The sequence below is a fragment of the Henckelia pumila genome, unplaced genomic scaffold, assembly GCF_033568475.1.
Source record: "Henckelia pumila isolate YLH828 unplaced genomic scaffold, ASM3356847v2 CTG_80:::fragment_1, whole genome shotgun sequence".
NCBI lineage: Eukaryota > Viridiplantae > Streptophyta > Magnoliopsida > Lamiales > Gesneriaceae > Henckelia > Henckelia pumila.
In genome coordinates this window covers 1,061,539-1,084,796 of record NW_027331883.1, presented here as the reverse complement: position 1 = coordinate 1,084,796, position 23,258 = coordinate 1,061,539, and the positions used below count along the sequence as shown (strand labels likewise).

Here is a 23,258-nt window from a genome sequence, read left to right as displayed (position 1 = left end):
AATCGAAGAAAGGTACGAAGAAAAACAAAATATTTTTCAATTTCTATCGTTTGTTTCGTTCTTGAAAAATATTTGGGGGTTTTCAAATATTTGTTGTTTATTTTATCTTATTGACATATTTTTCCCCAATTTATAGGGTTTGTCGTTGATGATGTTAGTCTATCTATTTTCAGTTGAATTGATTTCGAGGTAGTAAATCAAAATTTGTAGTGTTTTGTGCAATTTAGTTTTTATTTGTTTTTAATCTTTTGTTACAAAATTTTTTGTGATTTTGAAATTATAATTGGTTATATTAGTTTATTGATAATCATTTTTCCTAAATTTTTGGTTTTGTATTTGATATTGCAATTCAATAGATGTTTAATTGCATTGAATTGTCTTTCCAAAATTTTTTGAAATTCATAAATGGGGTGCAGTGCTTTATTAGTATGCAGCAAATTGAAATTTCTTGTGTTTTGTACATTTCGATTTTTATTCACGTATTTTTTCTTTTATTTTGGTTCCTATTGTATGTGTACTACAAGAGATTTAAATGGATGTTTTTTTTCCTTTATTTTTGGCTCACTAAATTGAAACTCGTTGAGATTGATATTATTATTTATTTGGAATTTTAAGCATGTTTTTCAAAAATTGAAAAGAAACACACACACACACACACATACACACACATATATATAAGACATACAATATGTAGTTGTGTTTATAGAATTTTGTTTCTGATTTTTATTATAGGAATGGCTGTAGAAGAGAAATCGGTTAATGATCATCTTATGGAGAAGAGTGGAAAGAAAAATTTCTCACGATGTTCCCCTCCTGGATTAAAATACATTAATAAATTTTTTTCTTGAATGTGTAGGAAAAAGTTCTCAAGAAGTTGACAACACATGATAATAATAAAAAAAAAAACGATACACCCAAACGATTATGGAGTTTTTCTTGCAAATTTAACATCTTTCACAATGGGTAAAGTACAAGACTTGAGTGAAGATTTATTTAAAAAATGTAGATATATCATTTTTCCCATGAATGACAAGTGGCATTGGTTTTTGTTGGTTTACAAATGAGATGAAGAGGTATTTAGACTCTGGAACTCCATTCATGATTCATTTGCAGTTGGGACAACAAAAGTTTATGTAAGTTACACCATATTTTATTTAAATACAAATTAAGTCTGAATTTTGAAAGTATTATTTGTTGTAGGTAAAATTTTTGGCTGGTGTCATACGTCACTTCTCGGGATTTCAGATAGTAAGTGAGCCAGTGCTAAGAAAACCTTGTCGTCAACAAAGAGCAACCCTCGATTGTGGCGTTTATTCATGCATGCATGTGGATGGAGTTCGTAGCTTGTGACACGAATGATAACTGGACATATGCAAAAGATGTCCAAATGGATACTTATAGATCCCGTGTTGCAACCACAATATTATCTGATGAAAATGGGTTGTTGAAAAATAAGTTTCAGTAGTTAATAACTTGTCATTATGCTTATGGCTTAGAAGTTATTGTAGATGTGGTGATTGAAAATTGAAAGTATATGTTGTTTTGTAGGTTTTAATTAAATTATGTGATGAACATAAACAAATGGTTGTGGACGTATCTGAAGTTGGTTTAGATTGGTGTGTTGTAACGCCCAAAATTATTTAATTTTGATCCGAGAATATTTAATTTGGGAATATTTAGAGTTTTGATTTAAATTCTAATATTCTTAAATTATTTAGGATTGAAATTGAATGAATTGAGAAATTGAGGATTGAATTGCAATTTTTGAATAGTTGAGGGGGCTAAAGTGCAAAATCCAAAAATTATATGGACACTTGTTATGGAAAATTGTTATGTACGTGTGATTCACTATTTCCATCAGACTTATCAAGGAATTTTCAGAGAACAAGAAAGGAAGAACCGAGAGCAGAGATTCCAAGCTTCATCTTTACCTTCAAATTCATATATCTTGAGCTACGGATATCCGATTTCAATTCCGAAAAATGTTCTGGAATTCTCGCAAGACAACCTTCGATTTGATGTAAGTTTCTTCTTTGTTCATCAATGTTTGACAGTTCGAAAATGACAGGGATCAGAAGCTGGTATTGATTTGATGTTGTTGAGCTTCTATCTTTGATAATCTTGAAGTTGAGTTGAAGATTGATTTGTATATCATGTTCTTATGAATTCCAGCTATGATTCGATTGAATAACTGTTGATATGTTGAGGATTATGCTGGTTTTGAATTGTATATAGCTGATGTTGTTCTTGATATGTTCGGAATCGCCGAAGTGACACCGATATGCCGTCAAACTATTGATTTGAAGTGATTTGCTATTGTTTTTTTGGATTCCGAAGTTGCTGAACTATTAGCTGATGATTCCTTGATTGTTATGATATCGTTTCAGTGCTTGAACATGACATTTCAATTCATTGATCTTAACTTCGAAATCGATAGAAGAAGGAACAAGGTTTGAGACTATTCTACATTCAAGTTGTATGGTTTTGAGCAGAATTGAGTCAAGGCTTATATTGGTCATCTTGTACAGCTTTGAACAGTTAGAAGACATCCTACACTTCACATTTGAAAGGTAAAAGTGGACTACTATTTGATTGGAATTACAACTCGAGATGGTTTGTATCGAGTTCCCCTAAATCACATACTTATTTGCTTAATTTCTCTTATGTGCTTTCCTTTGAGTTGTTGAATAAGTTTTGATGGTATGAATGCTTTGATGACGATATATGTTGCATTCATCTTGAAGACTTATTCCTTGATTTTGAAATGAACGGAAACGTTCGAATAGACAATTTGAGGAATCGTATATGTATGGCCTTGGGTGGTTGTTTTAGCCTAGCGTCTGATTTGCATATATGATGGCTTCAAAGTCTAGAGAAGTGAGATAAGTAGCCCCACCTCGATCGGGAGAGTCGGTGGATTAGTTATGATATCTACTTCTCGGGATCCCAACCGACGAGATAAGAGATGAACCTTGTTTTAAAACATGCATCGTATTTACTTTTATATCATGAGTTTGATATATGATTTGTATTGCATGTTTAGTTGCTTTTACTGGGAAATATATTTCTCACCGGAGTTATCCGGCTATTTGTTGTGTTGTATGTGTCATGACGATATGCGGAAGTGGATCCGGGCAAAAGCGGAATTGAAGAACAAGGGATGAGAGATTAGCGTGATGATCCGGTATAGAATTGAAGTTGCTGTCTTATATGTTTAGAATAAGAGTTGAGGCTTTGAATTAGTAGACTTGAACTTTAGTTAAAGTGTTGATAGTTGATCTTGTACAAACACTTGAAATGGATGTTCTACTCTTGCCTTGAGTTGTTAATGTATATATATGTTGTTGACTTGATATGATTTATATACCATGATGATGCTTTTGGGAGTTGATACAACATGTTTAGAACTTGATTCTTACTTTGTGCATGTTTTAGTAGATCAAAGGTTCAAGTTTAACAGCAAGTTTTAGAGCTGGTTTTGAGCTGCGTTTTGTGGGCAGGAAACTGCCCAGGGCCGCGCCCGAGCTGCAGAAAACAGCAGCCCGAGCGCAGCCAGGGCAGTTGGCTACAGTTTTGACACCAACAGGGTGCGCCCCAGCCTATTAAAAAAAAAAAAATTTCCAGCTTTGAATGCTTGGTGTTTGCTTATCTTTAATTCATGATCTTGGATTAATTTTGTGAATTTGAGAGATTAAGAACCGGGTCGTCACAACAGGTGGTATCAGAGCAAGACAATTCTGGACTTAGATAGACAGTGAGTGTGGGTAGATCGACTCTTCTGCCTTACTTATTTATGTTTTTTTTTTTATCATGCTATGATTTAATTATGTGATTGAATTACATGTTTTAAATGCTAGCATGATTTACTTTCAAGTATTTTATTACAAGATGTTATATTTATTTTATTTGAAAGTATGATTACGATGATTAAAGATGCATGCCTACTGGAATATCTGAACTGATTAGAGGCATGGATTCTGATGATTTATGATACCTGATTATCTGAATTGATTGGAAGCATGTCTTGTTGAGTACTTTGATTCTTATTTAAAAATTGAATCAGAACCGAGTCTTGATCAGAGGTAAGATGATCAAAGGAGGACTGAGATAATTTGATGATTTGGTATCCTAACCATTTTGATAATAAGATATGTCTCGAAGACCAGGACGACCTCCTCTGAGACCTCATGTTCCTATTTCTCTACCAGAACAGACAGTTCATACTCCACCGACAGTTGTCACACCGATAGTGCCTGCAACTGTAATCCCGAGTAATGAACAGGGCAGTACATCACGGGATATGACAGATATGACTGCAACTCCCATGGAAACACTACTGAAACGTTTTCAATCCTACAAGCCGCCAACTCTGAAAGGTACCGAAAATCTTGTTGAATGTGAAGGATGGCTTGATGATATGGAGATGTTATTCGATTCACTAGACTACGGTGATGAGCGAAGAGTCAGACTTGTTGGTCATCAGTTGCATGAGGTTGCTAAAAGCTGGTGGTTCACAACAAAGAAATCTCTGGAGCGTCGAGGAACTGTTCTGACCTGGAATGTCTTCAAGACTGAATTCTATCAACGTTTCTTTCCGATATCTTATCGAAAAGACAAGGGTGCCGAATTTGCTAATCTGAAGCAGGGAAACTTGAATATTGAAGATTATGTTGCAAAATTCACTACATTGCTAAGATTTGCTCCACATGTTGCAGACAGTGACGAGGCTATGACTGATCAGTTCATTAATGGACTGAATCCTGATGTTTTTACACTGGTGAATACAAGGCGACCGAATAATTTTGCTGATGCCTTGAACAGTGCCAAAGGAGCAGAAGCTGGCTTGATACAGCAGCGAGGAGCTTCGTATATTGCACAGCCTCCGAGACAGTCACAACCTTCAGCTTCAACTCAGCAACAGTCGTCTCGATTTGACAGTGGTGGCAGTAGCAGTGGCAAGAAGGGATATTTGCAAGCTAGAGGAAAACAATTTAAGAAATCTGGAAGCAGTTCTTCAAGTTCCAGTGGTACGAAACAGAAGTCTGGGGTATTCTGTAACACTTGTGGTGGAGGACATCCAACTGATCAGTGTCGAGGTGTTCTGGGAGATGCCATATATGCCATCAGACTGGCCATTTTGCGAGAGTATGTCCTCAAAGAGGTGCTGGACAGGCACGAGGTGCAGAGTCATCATGATCAGTGGCTCAACCCGCGAGGCAAGCCTCCTCTGTCCATTCCTTTCAACCATCACCACCTCAGCAACAGTCGAGGCCAGGAGGAAGTCAGGTAGGCAGTCAGCCACAGAGACAGCAGGCTCATGTTTATGCATTGACGGAGGAGCAGGCACAGGGAGCACCGGATGACGTGATTGCAGGTAACTGTTCTCTTTATGGTTATCCCGCATATGTCTTGATTGATACAGGTGCATCCCATACGTTTATATCTGCCAAATTTGTTGCATTACATGCTTTGCCTGTTGAAACATTACCTGTTGTAGTATCTGTTTCTTCTCCTTTGGGGAGGGGTCTTATATCGATTTAGATAGTTAAGAATTGTATACTACAGTATGATGGCAATGAAATTGAGATAGATTGCTTCGTACTTGGTATGTCTGATTTCGACTGTATTATTGGGATTGATATGCTGAACAAGTACAGAGCTACCGTAGACTGTTTCCAGAAGATAGTGAGATTTAGACCTGAAATGGCTGGAGAATGGAAATTCTATGGTAAGGGTTCACGTGCCAAGATTCCTCTTATTTCTGTATTATCTATGACCCAACTTTTGCAGAAAGGAGCAGAGGGATTTCTTGTTTATGCAGTTGATGTGTTGAAAACTAGCCCGAACCTGGCTGATTTGCCAGTGGTTAGTGAATTTGCGGACGTTTTCCCTGATGAGATTCCAGGATTACCTCCGTATCGAGAGATTGATTTCAGCATAGAACTGATGCATAGAACTGATGCCAGGAACTGCACCGATTTCGAAAGCACCTTATCGAATGGCACCAGTTGAACTAAAAGAATTGAAGGAACAGTTAGAAGATTTACTGGCCACGGGATACATTCGACCCAGTGTTTCTCCTTGGGGAGCTCCAGTACTGTTTGTTAAAAAGAAGGACGGTTCAATGAGACTGTGTATTGACTACCGGCAACGGTAAAGAACAAATACCCTTTGCCTCGTATTGATGATTTATTTGATCAGTTGCAGGGTTCTTCTGTGTATTCCAAGATCGATCTGAGATCTGGATACCATCAGCTGAGAGTTAGGGATTCTGATATTCCTAAGACTGCGTTCAGAACCAGGTATGACCATTATGAGTTTATAGTTATGCCGTTTGGTTTGACAAATGCTCCAGCTGTGTTTATGGCTTTGATGAACCGTGTGTTTCAGAAGTATCTCGATGACTTCGTGATTATTTTTATTGATGATATTCTGATATATTCAAAGAATTTGATTGATCATGCTGAACATCTGAGAACAGTATTGAAAACTTTAAGAGCCGAGAAACTGTATGCTAAACTGTCGAAATGCGAGTTTTGGCTGAAACAGGTTGTCTTTCTTGGACATATTATATCTGGAAATGGTATTTCTGTGGATCCAAGTAAAGTCGAAGCAGTGATCAGTTGGTCGAGACCAACATCTGTTCCTGAGATCCGGAGTTTTATGGGATTGGCTGGGTATTATCGTCGATTTATTAAAGATTTTTCCAGTATTGCAAAGCCGATTACTCAGTTGACTCAGAAGAATACTCCATTTGTCTGGTCTGATGCTTGTGAATCCAGTTTTCTGGAGTTGAAGAAACGATTGACCAGTGCACCAGTCTTGACGATTCCTTCAGGTACTGGTGGTTTCACTGTTTATTGTGATGCATCTCACCGAGGTTTAGGTTGTGTTTTAATGCAGCGAGGTCATGTGATTGCTTATGCCTCGAGACAATTGAAGCCTCACGAAACCAGATATCCGATTCATGATCTTGAATTGGCCGCCATTGTATTTGCTTTGAAGATTTGGCGACATTATCTGTACGGGGAACAGTTTGAAATCTATTCGGATCACAAGAGTCTGAAATATCTGTTTTCTCAGTCAGAGTTAAATATGAGACAGCGGAGATGGCTTGATTTGCTGAAAGATTTTGACTGCGAGATTAAATATTATCCAGGAAAATCGAATGCAGCAGCTGATGCATTGAGTCGAAAGGTATGTTCTTTATCCTTATCGACGATTGGTGTATCGAATTTGATTGAAAATTGCTTTTTATCTGGATTAGTATTTGATACAAACTATCAGCCATTACGACTCTATCAAATGCAAGTTGAACCAGCTTTATTGGTAAGAATTGGAGATGCTTAGAAAATTGATCAGAATGTGCAGAACTCGATTGAGAAAGTCCGATCAGGGCATGTATCTGAATATCGGGTTCAAGATGATCTTCTATACGTTCACAATCGCCTTGTAGTGCCTGATATTTCTGATGTACGTCAACAACTACTGAAAGAGGCGCATTGTAGTCGTTACAGTATTCATCCTGGTGGTAGGAAGATGTATAACGATCTGAAAGCTCATTATTGGTGGAAGCAAATGAAGACTAATATCACTAATTTTGTAGCTCGATGTTTGAATTGCCAACAGGTGAAGGCTGAGAGAAAGAGACCGCCTGGTTTGTTACAGAGTTTGTCTGTACCTGAATGGAAATGGGATCATATTTCCATGGATTTTGTGACTAGATTACCTCGATCTTCTAGAGGTTGTGATGCTATCTGGGTGATTATTGACAGATTGACGAAATCAGCGTGTTTTATTTCATATCGTATGATGTATAGACACGACCAGATGGCAGAAATTTATATCCGTGAAGTTGTCAGATTGCACGGAGTGCCGAAATCTATTGTATCAGATCGTGATCCTCGATTCACATCACATTTCTGGCATAGTTTGAAAAGTGCTTTAGGTACTCAGTTACATTTGATCACAGCTTATCATCCACAGACTGACGGACAGTCTGAGCGTACTATTCAGACATTGGAGGACATGTTGAGAGCTGTAGTGCTTGATTTTGGCACTAGTTGGCAAGAATCACTACCTCTTTGTGAATTCTCGTACAACAACAGCTATCAATCGAGTATAGGAATGACTCCTTTTGAAGCTTTATACGGAAGAAAATGTCGATCTCCTTTGTATTGGGATGATATTTCTGAAGTACCTGATACTGGTCCTGATATGATACGTGATATGAATGACCAGGTGAAGCTTATTCAGAAACGAATGAAGACAGCTCAAGATAGACATACGAAATATGCCAACATTCGACGTCGACCATTGTCTTTTGAATAGGGGGATCGTGTATTTTTGAAGATTTCTCCGTTCAGAGGCACAGTTAGATTTGGCAAGCGAGGGAAATTGTCTCCACGCTACATCGGTCCTTATGAAATTCTGGAGAAAATAGGCAATCTTGCCTATCGATTAGCTCTTCCTCCATCGTTATCTGGAATACATGATGTCTTTCATGTATCGATGCTTCGTAAATATCTTGCTGATGAATCTCATGTGCTTCAATCTGATGAGGCTGAACTCAACGAGACTTTGAGTTATTTTGAAAAGCCAATTCAGATTCTTGATCGAAAAGAGAAGCAACTACGAACGAAGACTATTCCACTTGTGAAAGTCCAGTGGAGTCGTCATGGTATTGAAAAAGCGACTTGGGAGACTGAATCTGATATGAAGCAAAGATTTCGTGAGATGTTCCAATGATGTGAGTCTTCTTTAGTTTTCTGTTAACTGATATTTGATATATGATCTGTTGATATTACTTCAGATTTCGAGGACGAAATCGTGTCTTAGTGAGGGAGAATTGTAACGCCCAGAATTATTTAATTTTGATCCGAGAATATTTAATTTGGGAATATTTAGAGTTTTGATTTAAATTCTAATATTCTTAAATTATTTAGGATTGAAATTGAATGAATTGAGAAATTGAGGATTGAATTGCAATTTTTGAATAGTTGAGGGGGCTAAAGTGCAAAATCCAAAAATTATATGGACACTTGTTATGGAAAATTGTTATGTACGTGTGATTCACTATTTCCATCAGACTTATCAAGGAATTTTCAGAGAACAAGAAAGGAAGAACCGAGAGCAGAGATTCCAAGCTTCATCTTTACCTTCAAATTCATATATCTTGAGCTACGGATATCCGATTTCAATTCCGAAAAATGTTCTGGAATTCTCGCAAGACGACCTTCGATTTGATGTAAGTTTCTTCTTTGTTCATCAATGTTTGACAGTTCAAAAATGACAGGGATCAGAAACTGGTATTGATTTGATGTTGTTGAGCTTCTATCTTTGATAATCTTGAAGTTGAGTTGAAGATTGATTTGTATATCATGTTCTTATGAATTCCAGCTATGATTCGATTGAATAACTGTTGATATGTTGAGGATTATGCTGGTTTTGAATTGTATATAGCTGATGTTGTTCTTGATATGTTCGGAATCGCCGAAGTGACACCGATATGCCGTCAAACTATTGATTTGAAGTGATTTGCTATTGTTTTTTTGGATTCCGAAGTTGCTGAACTATTAGCTGATGATTCCTTGATTGTTATGCTATCGTTTCAGTGCTTGAACAGGACATTTCAATTCATTGATCTTAACTTCGAAATCGATAGAAGAAGGAACAAGGTTTGAGACTATTCTACATTCAAGTTGTATGGTTTTGAGCAGAATTGAGTCAAGGCTTATATTGGTCATCTTGTACAGCTTTGAACAGTTAGAAGACATCCTACACTTCACATTTGAAAGGTAAAAGTGGACTACTATTTGATTGGGATTACAACTCGAGATGGTTTGTATCGAGTTCCCCTAAATCACATACTTATTTGCTTAATTGCTCTTATGTGCTTTCCTTTGAGTTGTTGAATAAGTTTTGATGGTATGAATGCTTTGATGATGATATATGTTGCATTCATCTTGAAGACTTATTCCTTGATTTTGAAATGAACGGAAACGTTCGAATAGACAATTTGAGGAATCGTATATGTATGGCCTTGGGTGGTTGTTTTAGCCTAGCGTCTGATTTGCATATATGATGGCTTCAAAGTCTAGAGAAGTGAGATAAGTAGCCCCACCTCGATCGGGAGAGTCGGTGGATTAGTTATGATGTCTACTTCTCGGGATCCCAACCGACGAGATAAGAGATGAACCTTGTTTTAAAACATGCATCGTATTTACTTTTATATCATGAGTTTAATATATGATTTGTATTGCATGTTTAGTTGCTTTTACTGGGAAATATATTTCTCACCGGAGTTATCCGGCTATTTGTTGTGTTGTATGTGTCATGACGATAGGCGGAAGTGGATCCGGGCAAAAGCGGAATTGAAGAACAAGGGATGAGAGATTAGCGTGATGATCCGGTATAGAATTGAAGTTGCTGTCTTATATGTTTAGAATAAGAGTTGAGGCTTTGAATTAGTAGACTTGAACTTTAGTTAAAGTGTTGATAGTTGATCTTGTACAAACACTTGAAATGGATGTTCTACTCTTGCCTTGAGTTGTTAATGTATATATATGTTGTTGACTTGATATGATTTATATACCATGATGATGCTTTTGGGAGTTGATACAACATGTTTAGAACTTGATTCTTACTTTGTGCATGTTTTAGTAGATCAAAGGTTCAAGTTTAACAGCAAGTTTTAGAGCTGGTTTTGAGCTGCGTTTTGTGGGCAGGAAACTGCCCAGGGCCGCGCCCGAGCTGCAGAAAACAGCAGCCCGAGCGCAGCCAGGGCAGTTGGCTACAGTTTTGACACCAACAGGGTGCGCCCGAGCGGCGCATTTCAGCCTATTAAAAAAAAAAAAATTCCAGCTTTGAATGCTTGGTGTTTGCTTATCTTTAATTCATGATCTTGGATTAATTTTGTGAATTTGAGAGATTAAGAACCGGGTCGTCACATGTGTTGTGGTATAATTTAAAATTTTGGCTATATCAGCTTCTATTATACGTAATACCACATATTATTGATTTTGTATTCAATTAATTTGCAAGTATACTCGATATTTTTGATATTGTTCTTAATAAAGTAGCATATGTACCTTAATCAACCATATAGTAGTTTATAAATCGAGCATCGTGTTCATATATATGGAGTACAATATTTCGTCGATCTAGCACAACTTAGAGTGAGTCATCTTAACCATGCTCGTTTTCAAATCGAGCACATCGTACACATGCATTGAGTACAATATGTCGTCAATCGAGAACAATGTAGAGTGAGTCCATATTAACCAAGATAAGGAACACAATTGATTTTTCGAAAGAAGTTTTAGTGTGATAATGTCGAGGTACAAAATGGATCATACTGAGTACTGTAGTTTTTAAATCGAGCACATCGTACACATGGATTGAGTACAATATGTCGTCGATCGAGCACAATGTACAATGAATCCATATTATCAAGATAAGAAACACAATTGTTTTTCCGGATGAAGTTATAGTGTGATAATGTCGAGGTACAAAAAAGAACAAATTGAAAACATTAGTTGTTAAAGCGAGCACACCGTACACATACATTGAGTACAAATTGTGGTCGATCGAGCACAATGTAGAGTGCGGCCATATTAACAGTTAAGGAACACAATTTCTTTACGAATGAAGTTATAGTGTGATAATGTCGAGGTACAAAAAAGATCAAATAGACTACGTTAGTTGTTAAATCAAGCACATCGTACACATGCATTGAGTATAATATGTTGTCGATCGAGAACAATGTAGAGTGAGTCCATATTAACTAAGATAAAGAAAAAAATTGCTTTTTCGAATGAAATTATAGTGTGATAATGTTGAGGTATAAATCATAGTCAGTAGACATCCAAAAACTTCAAGATATCATGGACACATGAACTTTAATAGAGATGAATCTATATGAGATACAATATTTCACTAAACTGCAGAAGAAAGTATACCATGATATAGTACCATCACTTGATGTGATATACACCAACATCTAAAATGTAAAAGATCTTGTTGCAAGGTAAGTTCCAGCATACAGATTCAAATAATTGATCGAGCTAATATCATATTTTGTGAGTGACTATTAGAAAAATTATGGAGTATACAATGGATCATATTGAGTACATTAGTTGTTTAATCGAGCACATCGGACACATGGATTGAGTACAATATGCCGTCGATTGAGCACAATGTAGAGTGAGTCCATATTGTACAAGATAAGGAACACAATTGCTTTTCCGGATGAAGTTATAGTGTGTGTCCAGGTACAAAATCATGGTCAGTAGACATCCAAAAACTTCAAGATATCATGGACAAAAGAAATTTAATAGAGATGAATCTATATGAGATACAATATTTCACTAATACAACAGAAGAAAGTATACCATGATATAGTACCATCACTTGATGTGATATACACCAACATCTAAAATATAAAAGATCTTGTTGCAAAGTAAGTTCCAACATACGGATTCAAATAATTGATCAAGCTAATATCAAATTTTGCGAGTGACTATTAGAGAAATTATGAGGTACACAATGGATCATATTGAGTACATTAGTTGTTTAATCGAGCACACCGGCCACATGGATTGAGTACAATATGTCGTCGATTGAGCACAATGTAGAGTGAGTCCATATTTTCCAAGATAAGGAATGCAATTGCTTTTCCAGATGAAGTTATAGTGTGATAATGTCCAGGTACAAAATCATGGTCAATAGACATCCAAAAACTTCAAGATATCATGAGCAAAAGAAATTTAATAGAGATGAATCTATATGAGATACAATATTTCACTAATACAACAGAAGAAAGTATACCATGATATAGTACCATCACTATATATATTTTTTTAAAATTTTTTTTTTGGTATATACCGGTATACCGAAAAAAAAATTTTACCATACCGAAATTTTCGATATATCGATTTTTTTGGTAATTTCGGTAATTTTTTCGGTACGGTTTTTCGATATTTCGGTATTTTTTCCCCTATCTGTAGTTATAAATTTAAATATGACACCCAATAAAGCAAATTGTGTTCTAATAAATGTGTTCAAAATTAATATGTACGATTACAGACACCACTTAAACCAAATCTAAAGAAATTTAACATATGAAAGCCAAATTTGTCTCCTCAACCCATCATTTTTTTCTTCAAAGTATACCAAATATTTTAATATTTTTACTTATATTTGCACATATTGTACCCAATACAGATAATTATGTACTCAAATCTGAGTTCCAAATCGATATGTATGATCTGAAACTTCACTTCAACCAAATAAAAAAAAAGTTCACACATGCAATATCAAACTTTCCACAAACATACAACACTAAACAAAATAAACATTCAACTACTTAACATGGATCAGAAACACAACAACAAATTGTCAACCGATACAAGTTTAGCACAAACAACAATCACAACTCATTTTATATTATTGAGAACTTATAGGAATATAATGCAACCGACCATAATTAAGCAACATGACATTAAGTCAAACCAAGTCTCCGAAAACATAAATTGTCTGCTTTATATTTAGATGCATAAATTCTCCATCCACAACTCTTTTCACTACAAGTTGCAATGATTTTTTCGCTACCATTCTTTCTCTACAAAAATGATCGTCTTGTAGCAATAACATAATTTTTAACACATCTTCTAAATTCAGTAGCATCCTTGAATGTTAGATCTACACCACGTATACAATTAATTCAAGCATCTAGTGTATTGCACAACGAGGCTTGATCGGCTTCATTACCACTATTTGATTGTCTGTCTTCTTCATCATCCCTTACCAATTTGATATAAACTTGTTAAGTGCGACACAAATAAGTGATTAACATACACAATTAAAAATATTGGATGTAAATAATATTAGTATTGTCAAATAATTCATATCATGTGCACTTCTGCTAAATATGCGTTCAAATATATATTAGTCTTTATGAAACAATAATCTACAAGAGAAATGTATTTATATTATAATACTATAATATTTTCATATTTTGCACAATTTCAACTTACTAGATGTAAAATTTTAAAAAAAATCAGAATACAATATGAAGAGAAATCTAATATATTTTATCTCCCAAAATTTAGGCTGCTGAAATGCTCGTTTTTACTCTCTGCCCTCAATTTAATCATGGTCAGATTCATACACATATGAAGATGAATCATATTTAGGACATCATCGTCGTCGTTTAAAGTAACGTACATCTTGCGTTGTGGAGTTAAGTATTGTAGAATCATAGATTTTGGACTAATCTCAACACGTTTCTTACCAAGCCTCACAAATACATCTATCAAACTACAACCACGAAAAATTATAATCACAAACAACTGATTCGTGCGCTTACAACTACTCAAAAATAAAAGGTTGCAAGACCTATTTCCAGATTCTATTTTGAACCTAACACACACAACAAAAAAATACAAAGTTGATTGTGTTGGGAAATTTAGTTTTGGTATTTATAAAAGAAAGCCAAACTATAAACTGATATTCAAGAAATGATGATGTCAGCACTAAACTGAAATGCAAAGAAAGATTCAGTCTACCTCGACTAAAACTCAGTTTACCTTGCTAAACTGAATTCATCAGTACATCTTTACTCAACTGATCATCTCAGAGAATAAAGCAGTTTACCCTACTAAACTGAATCTATCAACAGTCATGTTAAGTGTACCATTGCTCAACTGATTGTGCAAATGTATTTACAGATAAAGATAGTCCGTACTCTGACACATCTGCAGAATGTAGTGCCGCGATACTAAGAGAATGTCAGCATCAGAGATCGTTGATGATAGTGACAAATCCAACGGGAATAATTTGAATCCTATCTGAAGAACATTTTGAAATTATGACCGTTGCAAACCAAAGCTTATAAATAGGGATCTTGATCAAAGTTCAAGAGTTGACACACTGCCACTGCAAGAATTTCAAAAACATCTTACGCTCAAGACTTGATCAAGAAACTCGAAAGCTCACACATTGATAAGCATCATTCTGACCATTGAAGGGTCGATCTTTGTGCTAAAAGATTTCGAGTTGTATTTACTCTACTGTAAAATCAGTCTAGTACTGAAACCAAGGTGATATACTAGGATTTCTTATTTAGGCAGTGTTAAGTCCTAAATCGGATTGGGTTTGTGCAAATTGCTTGTATAAATCAAAGTCTTCTAGTGAATCCTTCCGAGGTGGAAGTAAGGGTGACGTAGGAGTATTTGAAATCTCCGAACATCCATAAACAATTTCTTGTGTCATTTCAGTTTACCATTCATCCTCATACTTCATACTCCTAAACTGATTTACACCAAGTGTTTTAAATCTGTAGCTTGACATCTTTGCGCACACATTCTATTTGCCAAACTACATTTGACACTAAGATAAACCTTGAACTCATTCTTAAATCGATCGAGTTCCATTGTACTTAGCTAAAAACTGCTTGAAAGTATATTCACCCCCCTCTAGACTTTCAACCGATCCTATCAAGTGGTATCAGAGACAGGTTATTATCTTATTCTTAAAACACTTGAACAAAATGACTTCATTCAGCAAAATTCCTATGTTCTCAAAGGAAGATTTTGATGACTGGAAAATTTGCATGCAAGCACATCTATCAGCACTAGACGATGACATGTGGTTTGTTATCACTGATGGACCTCTTGAGATCACAAAGGTCAATACTGCTGTAGCCCTCTTTGGAGGTGCTCCACAATACATTGAGAAACCTAGAATCGAATGGACTGCGGAGGACAAAAAAAAAGGCAAATCTGGACAATGTGGCTAAGGATATCTTGTATAAGACTCTTGACAAGAATACCTTTAGCAAAATCAAGACATGCAAGACTGGAAAAGAGATTTGGGAAAATTGATCCAACTTTGTGAAGGAAATGAACAAACAAAGGAAAACAAGCTATCTGTAGCTACTCAAAAATTTGACAACATCAAAATGAGACCAGGAGAATCAATGGCAGAGTTTGATGAAAGAGTAAGTAGCATTGTTATTGAGCTCAACGGATTGGGCAAAACATATCCCAACAGGGAAGTCATTCTCAAAGTAATTCGAGGCCTTCCTAAAGAATGGGATGTGAAGACAATGACCATGAGAGAATCGAAAGACCTGAACAAATTAGAACTGCATGACCTGTTTGCAGATCTAAAAGCATATGAATTCAAGTTACAAACTCGAGAGGAAGATCAGTATACCTCACAATTGACCAAGGCCTTGACTGCAGTAAAAATTGAGTCACCGGCCAAAACAGAAAAGTCAGCAGAACAACTGAGCAGTAATGCCATGTCCTTGTTTGTAAAGAAATTTGGCAAATTTATCAGAAGAAACCAAGAAGGATCACACAGAAGAAGTTTCCAAAAGAAGGATTCAGTTGAAGAACCAAGAAGTTGTTTCAACTGTGGAAAAACAGGACATTTCATTGCCGATTGCCCCAAACCAAAGAACTTTGACAAAAGGAAAAGTTCAAGGAATGACAGACATACCTCAAGACAGAAGCATGAAGCATTGGTTGCAAAGGACAACAAGACCAAGTGGGCAGAAACAGACAGTGACTCAGAGGAATCAAATGGTTCCTCTAGCTCAAGTGATGATGAAGAAGAAGTCAAATGTCTTATGGCAAATGATCATGAATCTCCATCCACCAGTGAACAGGTATTTGATTTTAGTCCTGAGGAATTTACCAGAGAAGAACTAATCAAAGCTCTTCATGATATGGTAAATGAATATCATCAACTGTCCTTAGCATTCAATGAAGTTAGAGCCAAGCAAAAGGATCTGCAAGACAACTCAACTGAACTCTCCTTTAAACAATTAGTTGAGATAAGCTGTCTTGAAACAGATATTGCTGAGCTCCGAACTGAGAATGAACAGCTCAAGATCGATATCAAGAATCTTACAATCGAAAAACATAATATGGATGAAATAATAAAATCATGGAATAAATCTTCGAGACTGTTGATAGAAATGAATGATTCACAAAGACCAACCCATGACAAAACTGGTCTTGGATTTGGTAAGCCAGTGGAAACTGGTGAATCAAGCACTCTACCTAAACTGAATATGTGCAAAGGTAAATACATAAAATTTGTACGATCAGTTAGGGAACATGAAGATGAAAAACCTATTCTGATGACTTGGCAACAAATAGAGCAGATGAACAGAAGAAGATTTGGTTTTGGCTTCAATCCTCATGAATCTAAGGCAGAGATTGTTAAAAGTCCTGAACAGACTAATGCATCTCAACCTAATCTCATGAGAGGAAATAGGGGTCATTACCATAATCAACATCCCGTTCAAAAGCGATATAGAAATATCAAGGATATTGGAAAAGGCAAACAACATATAGTTTCACAAGCACATTACACTCCACTATCTAGAGCATCTAACTTAGTGCATACCTATAGGAACACACAAATTGGCAAACTGGTTAAAGTATTTCAGGTTTGGGTTCCTAAAGGATTAATCCCTCGTGGACCCAAATAGATATGGGTACCAAAAGTTATTCAACTTTGTGAATGCAGGAAGCAGGTATCAATAAAAGGGAAGAAGAATCATGGTACCTAGACAGTGGATGCTCGAGACACATGACTGAAAATGATGAGCTATTATCTGAGCTTGTTGAATTCAATGATCCCATTATCACCTTTGGTGACAACTCAAAGGGTAAAACCGTGGGTAAGGGTAAGATTATCCACGACAACATTATTATTGAAGATGTCCTATTGGTTGAAACTCTCAAATATAACTTACTCAGCATTAGTCAAATGTGTGACTATGGGCACTCTGTTGAATTTCAAAAGTTAAATTGCATTATTAAGGATGTCTCTGGTAACATTATTTTGACAGGAAATTGATATGGAAATACTTATAAAGTATGCTGGAATATTCAGTCTAGCAAACCAGTTTGCCTAGTAGCCTCCAATTCTAAGCGCAACTGGATTTGGCACAAGCGACTGAATCATCTTAACTTCAAACCAATTGCCAGTCTGAGTAAGCTCGAGCTAGTAACAGGACTGCCCAAAATTGATTTTTCAAAAGACAAAGTCTGCTCAGCTTGTCAATTTGGGAAGCAAGTTAGATCATCTTTTAAAAACAAGGGTTATAACTCATCTTTCCGATGCTTAGAACTGTTACATATGGACTTATTTGGTCCAATCCCAGTAACAAGCTTAGGGGAAATGAAGTATACACTTGTCATCATTGATGATTACTCACGTTTTACCTGGGTTATTTTCTTGAAATCTAAAGATCAAACTACTTCTCAACTCATAAAAATCTTTAAAAGATTTTTTAACGAAGATCAAGTAATATTGACAGAATCAGAAGTGATAGAGGAACTGAATTTGTCAATCATACTTTATCTTCATTTCTAGAGCATTATGGAATCAAACATGAATTCTCAGCAGCTAGAACACCACAAAAAAATGGTGTTGCAGAAAGGAGAAATCGTACTCTTAAAGAAGCTGCGAGAACCATGTTAGTTGACTCCAAGATTTCTCAAAAATTTTGGGCAGAAGTTGTGAACACTGCTTGCTACACTCAGAACAGATCAATGATATGCAAGAAACTTTTTAAAACCCCATATGAGATCTGGAATGGCAGACAACCAAATGTATCATACTTTAGGATCTTCGGGAGTAAATGCTTCATTCACAACAATGGAAAAAATTATCTGACCGCATTTGATGCAAAGTCAGATGAGGGTATTTTTCTAGGGTATTTCTCAATCAGTAAAACTTACAGAGTTTTCAACAAAAGAACTCTAAATGTTGAGGAATCAATCCATGTTATTTTTGTTGAAGATCTTACTATTGATGTTACAACTAATACTCATCAACTCTCAGATCTATTTCAAGAAATACATTTGGACAACGATAATCAGGACGAAAGTGAAGACGAAGCTTCACCACTGTAAGGCCCAGGATTATTTGATTTAATCCGAAATTAATTAATTTTAATCTGAGTATATTTAATTTGATAATTTTGGAGTTTTGAATTAAATTCTAATATTCTTAAACTATTTAGGATTGAAATTGAATGAAATGAGAAGCTGATGACCAAATTGCAATTTTTGAAGATTTGAGGAGCTAAATTGCAAATAGGAATGAGTTATCAGAATTGTGAGTTATTACTCAGCATGTATACGTGTGAGTTGTTAAGGAATTCAGAAATTTGAAGAACACTTAGAACAGAAAACCGATATCTTCCTTTCCTTCTTGGTGTTTCAGTTTCAAATCGCCATATCTTTTGATTCGGTTATCCGATTTTGATTCCGAAAGATGTTCTGGAATCCTTGCAAGAAGATCTTCGATTTGATGTAAGTTTTCTCTTAGTTCATTATGGATTATGAATTCGAAAATGGCAGAGATCAGATGTGGTTATGACTTGATGTTGTGGAGTTTTATTCCTTGATTATATTTAAGTTGGGTTGAAGAATGGTTGTTGGATCAGTTCTTATGCTTTCTCAGCCACTAGTCGACTTATATGCTTGCTGATATGATGGTTTTGAGTTGATATGCAGCTGATATATGTGTATATATTGTGAGATTTGATATAGTTGGGTTTCGGATTGCCGAATTATATCGATATGCCGTCGAACTTTTGATTTGAAGTTGTTTTGCTTGTTTATATGTGAGCTGCTATTGACATGGATTGGAGTTGATATTTCATTGGCAATTATGTTGTGTTTTCAGTTTGTAAACAAGGGGGATCGAACTCGAACCTTCAGCTTCGAACCGGGATCGAATGGGGCCAAGATTTATGAAGTTGAGCCTTGAAAATCAAGTAGTGTTTGAGCAGATTTTTTATACAAGGTTATGTTGTATGGCTTGACCAAATTTGGGAGCAGATTTTGATAGCCTTGAAGAGCTTGAAACCAAGACAAGAAAGGTATAAACCAACATCGAACCATGAGATATATAACTCGAGTTAGATTGACTTGAGTTTCCCTAAACCACATACTTATTTGTTTCTTGTTGGAATTGATTTATTTTCAAGTCCATAGATATATGTTCTTGATTGTTTAATTGATAAATGAATTGTATGAGATAGATGATGGCATAGATAGATAAGTCTATTTCCTTTCCTTGCTAGATTAGCTTGTCTCTTGTAGGTGGCTTAGATTAATGCTTCTAGAATTGGTTGCATCTTGATAAGCCACTAGATCTTAAAGAGTTGAAGGAGGATGTGCTATGTCTTAGGAAGGCAGATGTGCCAAATTACCGAATGTTTGGACTTGTATCGATATGCGTAGGAGTAGATCGACTCCTATGACCGAAGATCGATATAGTGGACCAAAGTTTGGGAATAAGAATGTACCGCCACCTCAAATGGGAGAGTAGGTGGGAGATTTGTTGCGTTCTTATTCAAACCGGGATCCCTAGATGAGTGTTGAGAAAATAGTCAAGTCTTGGTCTAGAGTTAAGACTAAGAGTCAAGATCAAGAAGTCATACAAAAACAAAAGTAGAGTCAAGACTAAGACACTACTTAGATTTGATAGATGACTTTGTGTGGCTGAATATGTTATGCTTTGAATATAGCATGTTTTTGTGCTACGCTTTGATTTATAGCATGCCTTTGTTATATGCTTTGAATTATAGCATGTATTGTGGTTCATGAATATCTTTATGAATTAATTATGATAGTAATTACACTTGAACTTGATAGCATGTTATATGTTGCTTATACTGGGAAATGTATTTCTCACCGGAGATATCCGGCTGTTGTTGTGTTTGTATGTGTGCATGACAATAGGTAGTTCGGGATCAGGACAGAAGCGAGCATGAAGAACAGAGATTGAGAGTTAGAGTGGAGATCCGAGTTTAGATGTTCATTGTGCTGTCAATATTTAGTGTAAACACTAGAAGCATGATTATGTTGTAGCTACTATTACCAAGACTTATTGTCTATCATGTTGTTGTGTTGTTGATGTTCATAGGATATAAATGATGATTGTAAATTCTTAAGACAACATGTTGTAGCCTCATGATTCTAGTATGAGACTTTATTCTAGTATATGGTGATCTTGTTCCTCTTTAACTATATCATGTTATAATGCATGTTAGCCTATGATTATGTATAGATTATACATGAGATGATGCTAAATGGAAAAGAATGTAAGGGACTCACCTTTGACAGCAAAAGATCTTCTGTTTATTTTCTGCACATTGAGCCCGCTCGATCGGTGAAGATTGACCGATCGAGCGAGGCCCTTATTTCTGAGGCAGAGAGTTGAGTATTTTGGGCTCGCTCGATCGGTGAAGATTAACCAATCGAGCGAGGCCAAAATATTCCCAACCCGAGAAGTTGGCTTCAGGGCTCGCTCGATCGGGTGTTTTTCACTGATCGAGCGAGGTGCTCTATTTTAAAAAAAAAATTTTTGTTTATTTTATTTAGTCTTTGATGCTTGACTAATTATTATGATTATTTGGTTAATTGTATTGAAATGAGAGATTAGTACTCGGATCCTCACAATAGGTGGTATCAAAGCAAGAAAATTCTGGACTAAGATAGATAGTGAGTGGGGTAGATCGAGTCTTATTCCCTGCTTACTTATTTGATCATGCTGAGATTTATTTACATAATTGAATTATATGTTGTAAATGCTAGCATGGTTTACTTTCAAGTATTTACTTATATGATGTTGTATTTATTTTATTTGAAAGTATGATATGATGGTTAAAGACACATGTTTCTTGGAATATCTGACATGATTCAAGCATGTGTTATATGGTTTATGACATGTTACCCGACTATCTGAATTGGATTGGAAGCATGTTTTGGTATTCTTACCTTGATTATTTATTTAAGATTGAATCAGAACTGATTCTTGATCAGAGGTAAGATGATCAGAGGAGGACTGAGATAGATTTAATGATTATGGTATCCTAACCATGTTGATAATCAGATATGTCTCGACAACCAGGACGACCAGCTACTAGACAGACAGTGGCAGATCCTTAGCCTGAACAGGAAAATGAAACACAAACATTTTCAGAACAGGTGAATGTAGCCCCGACAGTGCCACAAACACCAGAAGCACCGAGAATAGAACAAGTCATTTTATCCGATGATTTGATGAATGTTACAGCTTCACCTATGGAAATACTGTTGAAACGGTTTCAGCCTTTTAAACCGCTGATTTTGAAAGGGACGGAAAATTCAGTAGCTTGTGAGAGTTGGCTTGATGATATAGAAATGCTGTTTGATTCTCTTGATTACAGTGATGAACGGAGAGTCAGACTAATAGGCCATCAATTGCATGTAGTTGCAAAGAGTTGGTGGTTTACAACCAAGAAAGCCTTGGAGCATCGAGGTACAGTGATCACCTGGAAAGTCTTCAAAACTGAGTTTTACCAACGTTTCTTTCCAGTATCTTATCGCAAAGACAAGGGTGCTGAATTTGCCAATCTGAACCAGGGGAATTTAAATGTTGAAGAATATGTTGCAAAGTTTTCTACCTTGCTACGCTTTGCTCCACATGTTGCTGATAGTGAAGAGGCAATGGCTGATCAGTTCATTAATGGACTGAATTCTGATGTGTTTACTTTGGTGAACACGGGGAGACCGAATACTTTTGCTGATGCGATTGATCAAGCAAAGGGAGCAGAGGCTGGATTACTTAGACAGCGAAGAACATCGATTGTCTCACAGCCACCACTACAGCCACAAAAATCAGCTCAGTTTCAATCTCCATTTCCCAGATATGAGAGCGGTAGCAGCAACAATGGGAGGAAAAAATTTCTGAAAGCTCAAGGGAAACAGTTCAAGAAAACAGAGAGTAGTTTCCCCAGTTCTAGTGGAAGAATTGTAATCAATGTGGATGAAGACATCAGGCTGAGCAATGCCAAGGAGTCTCTGGTAATTGCAACATATGTCGTCAGCCAGGCCATTTCGCAAGAGTATGTCCCCAGCGAGACTCTCGAAGATCACAAGGTATGGAGTTTTCGAAATCTGAGACTCAGTCAGAAAGCCAAACCTCAGATGATGTTTAGCAGGTAATTGTTCTATTGCCTAGTTTTATATTGCGAGATACCTATCCTTCGCATATGTTCTGTTTGAGCACTTTGTCATGTTTCCTGCATTACCTCTGAGCCATTATGTTCTGTAGTTGTGATCTCTTTACTTAGGAGGGGAGGTCTTATTTCTGTCAGAATTGTCAGGAAAGGTATACTACAGTTTGAAGGTAATGTGAGAGATAGAGACTGTATTGTGCTTGATTTGTCAGATTATGAC

At 36.2% G+C, this 23,258-nt stretch overlaps 1 protein-coding gene across 1 annotated transcript; it reads left to right on the top strand.

Moving 5' to 3' along the window:
• Positions 1-15,850: 15,850 nt before the first annotated feature.
• On the top strand, positions 15,851-17,877 carry LOC140873693 (uncharacterized). Its single transcript, XM_073276898.1, has 2 exons — positions 15,851-17,464; positions 17,545-17,877. The coding sequence occupies exons 1-2, from the start codon at positions 15,851-15,853 to the stop codon at positions 17,875-17,877; spliced, it is 1,947 nt and encodes a 648-aa protein (XP_073132999.1).
• The last annotated feature ends 5,381 nt before the right edge of the window (positions 17,878-23,258 follow it).

Excerpts from the sequence above, each read along its gene's own strand:
- LOC140873693 (XM_073276898.1), top strand. The coding sequence starts at position 15,851 with ATGCAAGACTGGAAAAGAGATTTGGGAAAATTGATCCAACTTTGTGAA. Across the intron at positions 17,465-17,544 it reads AACTGGTTAAAGTATTTCAG|GAAGCAGGTATCAATAAAAG; the intron begins GTTTGGGTTCCT and ends TTGTGAATGCAG.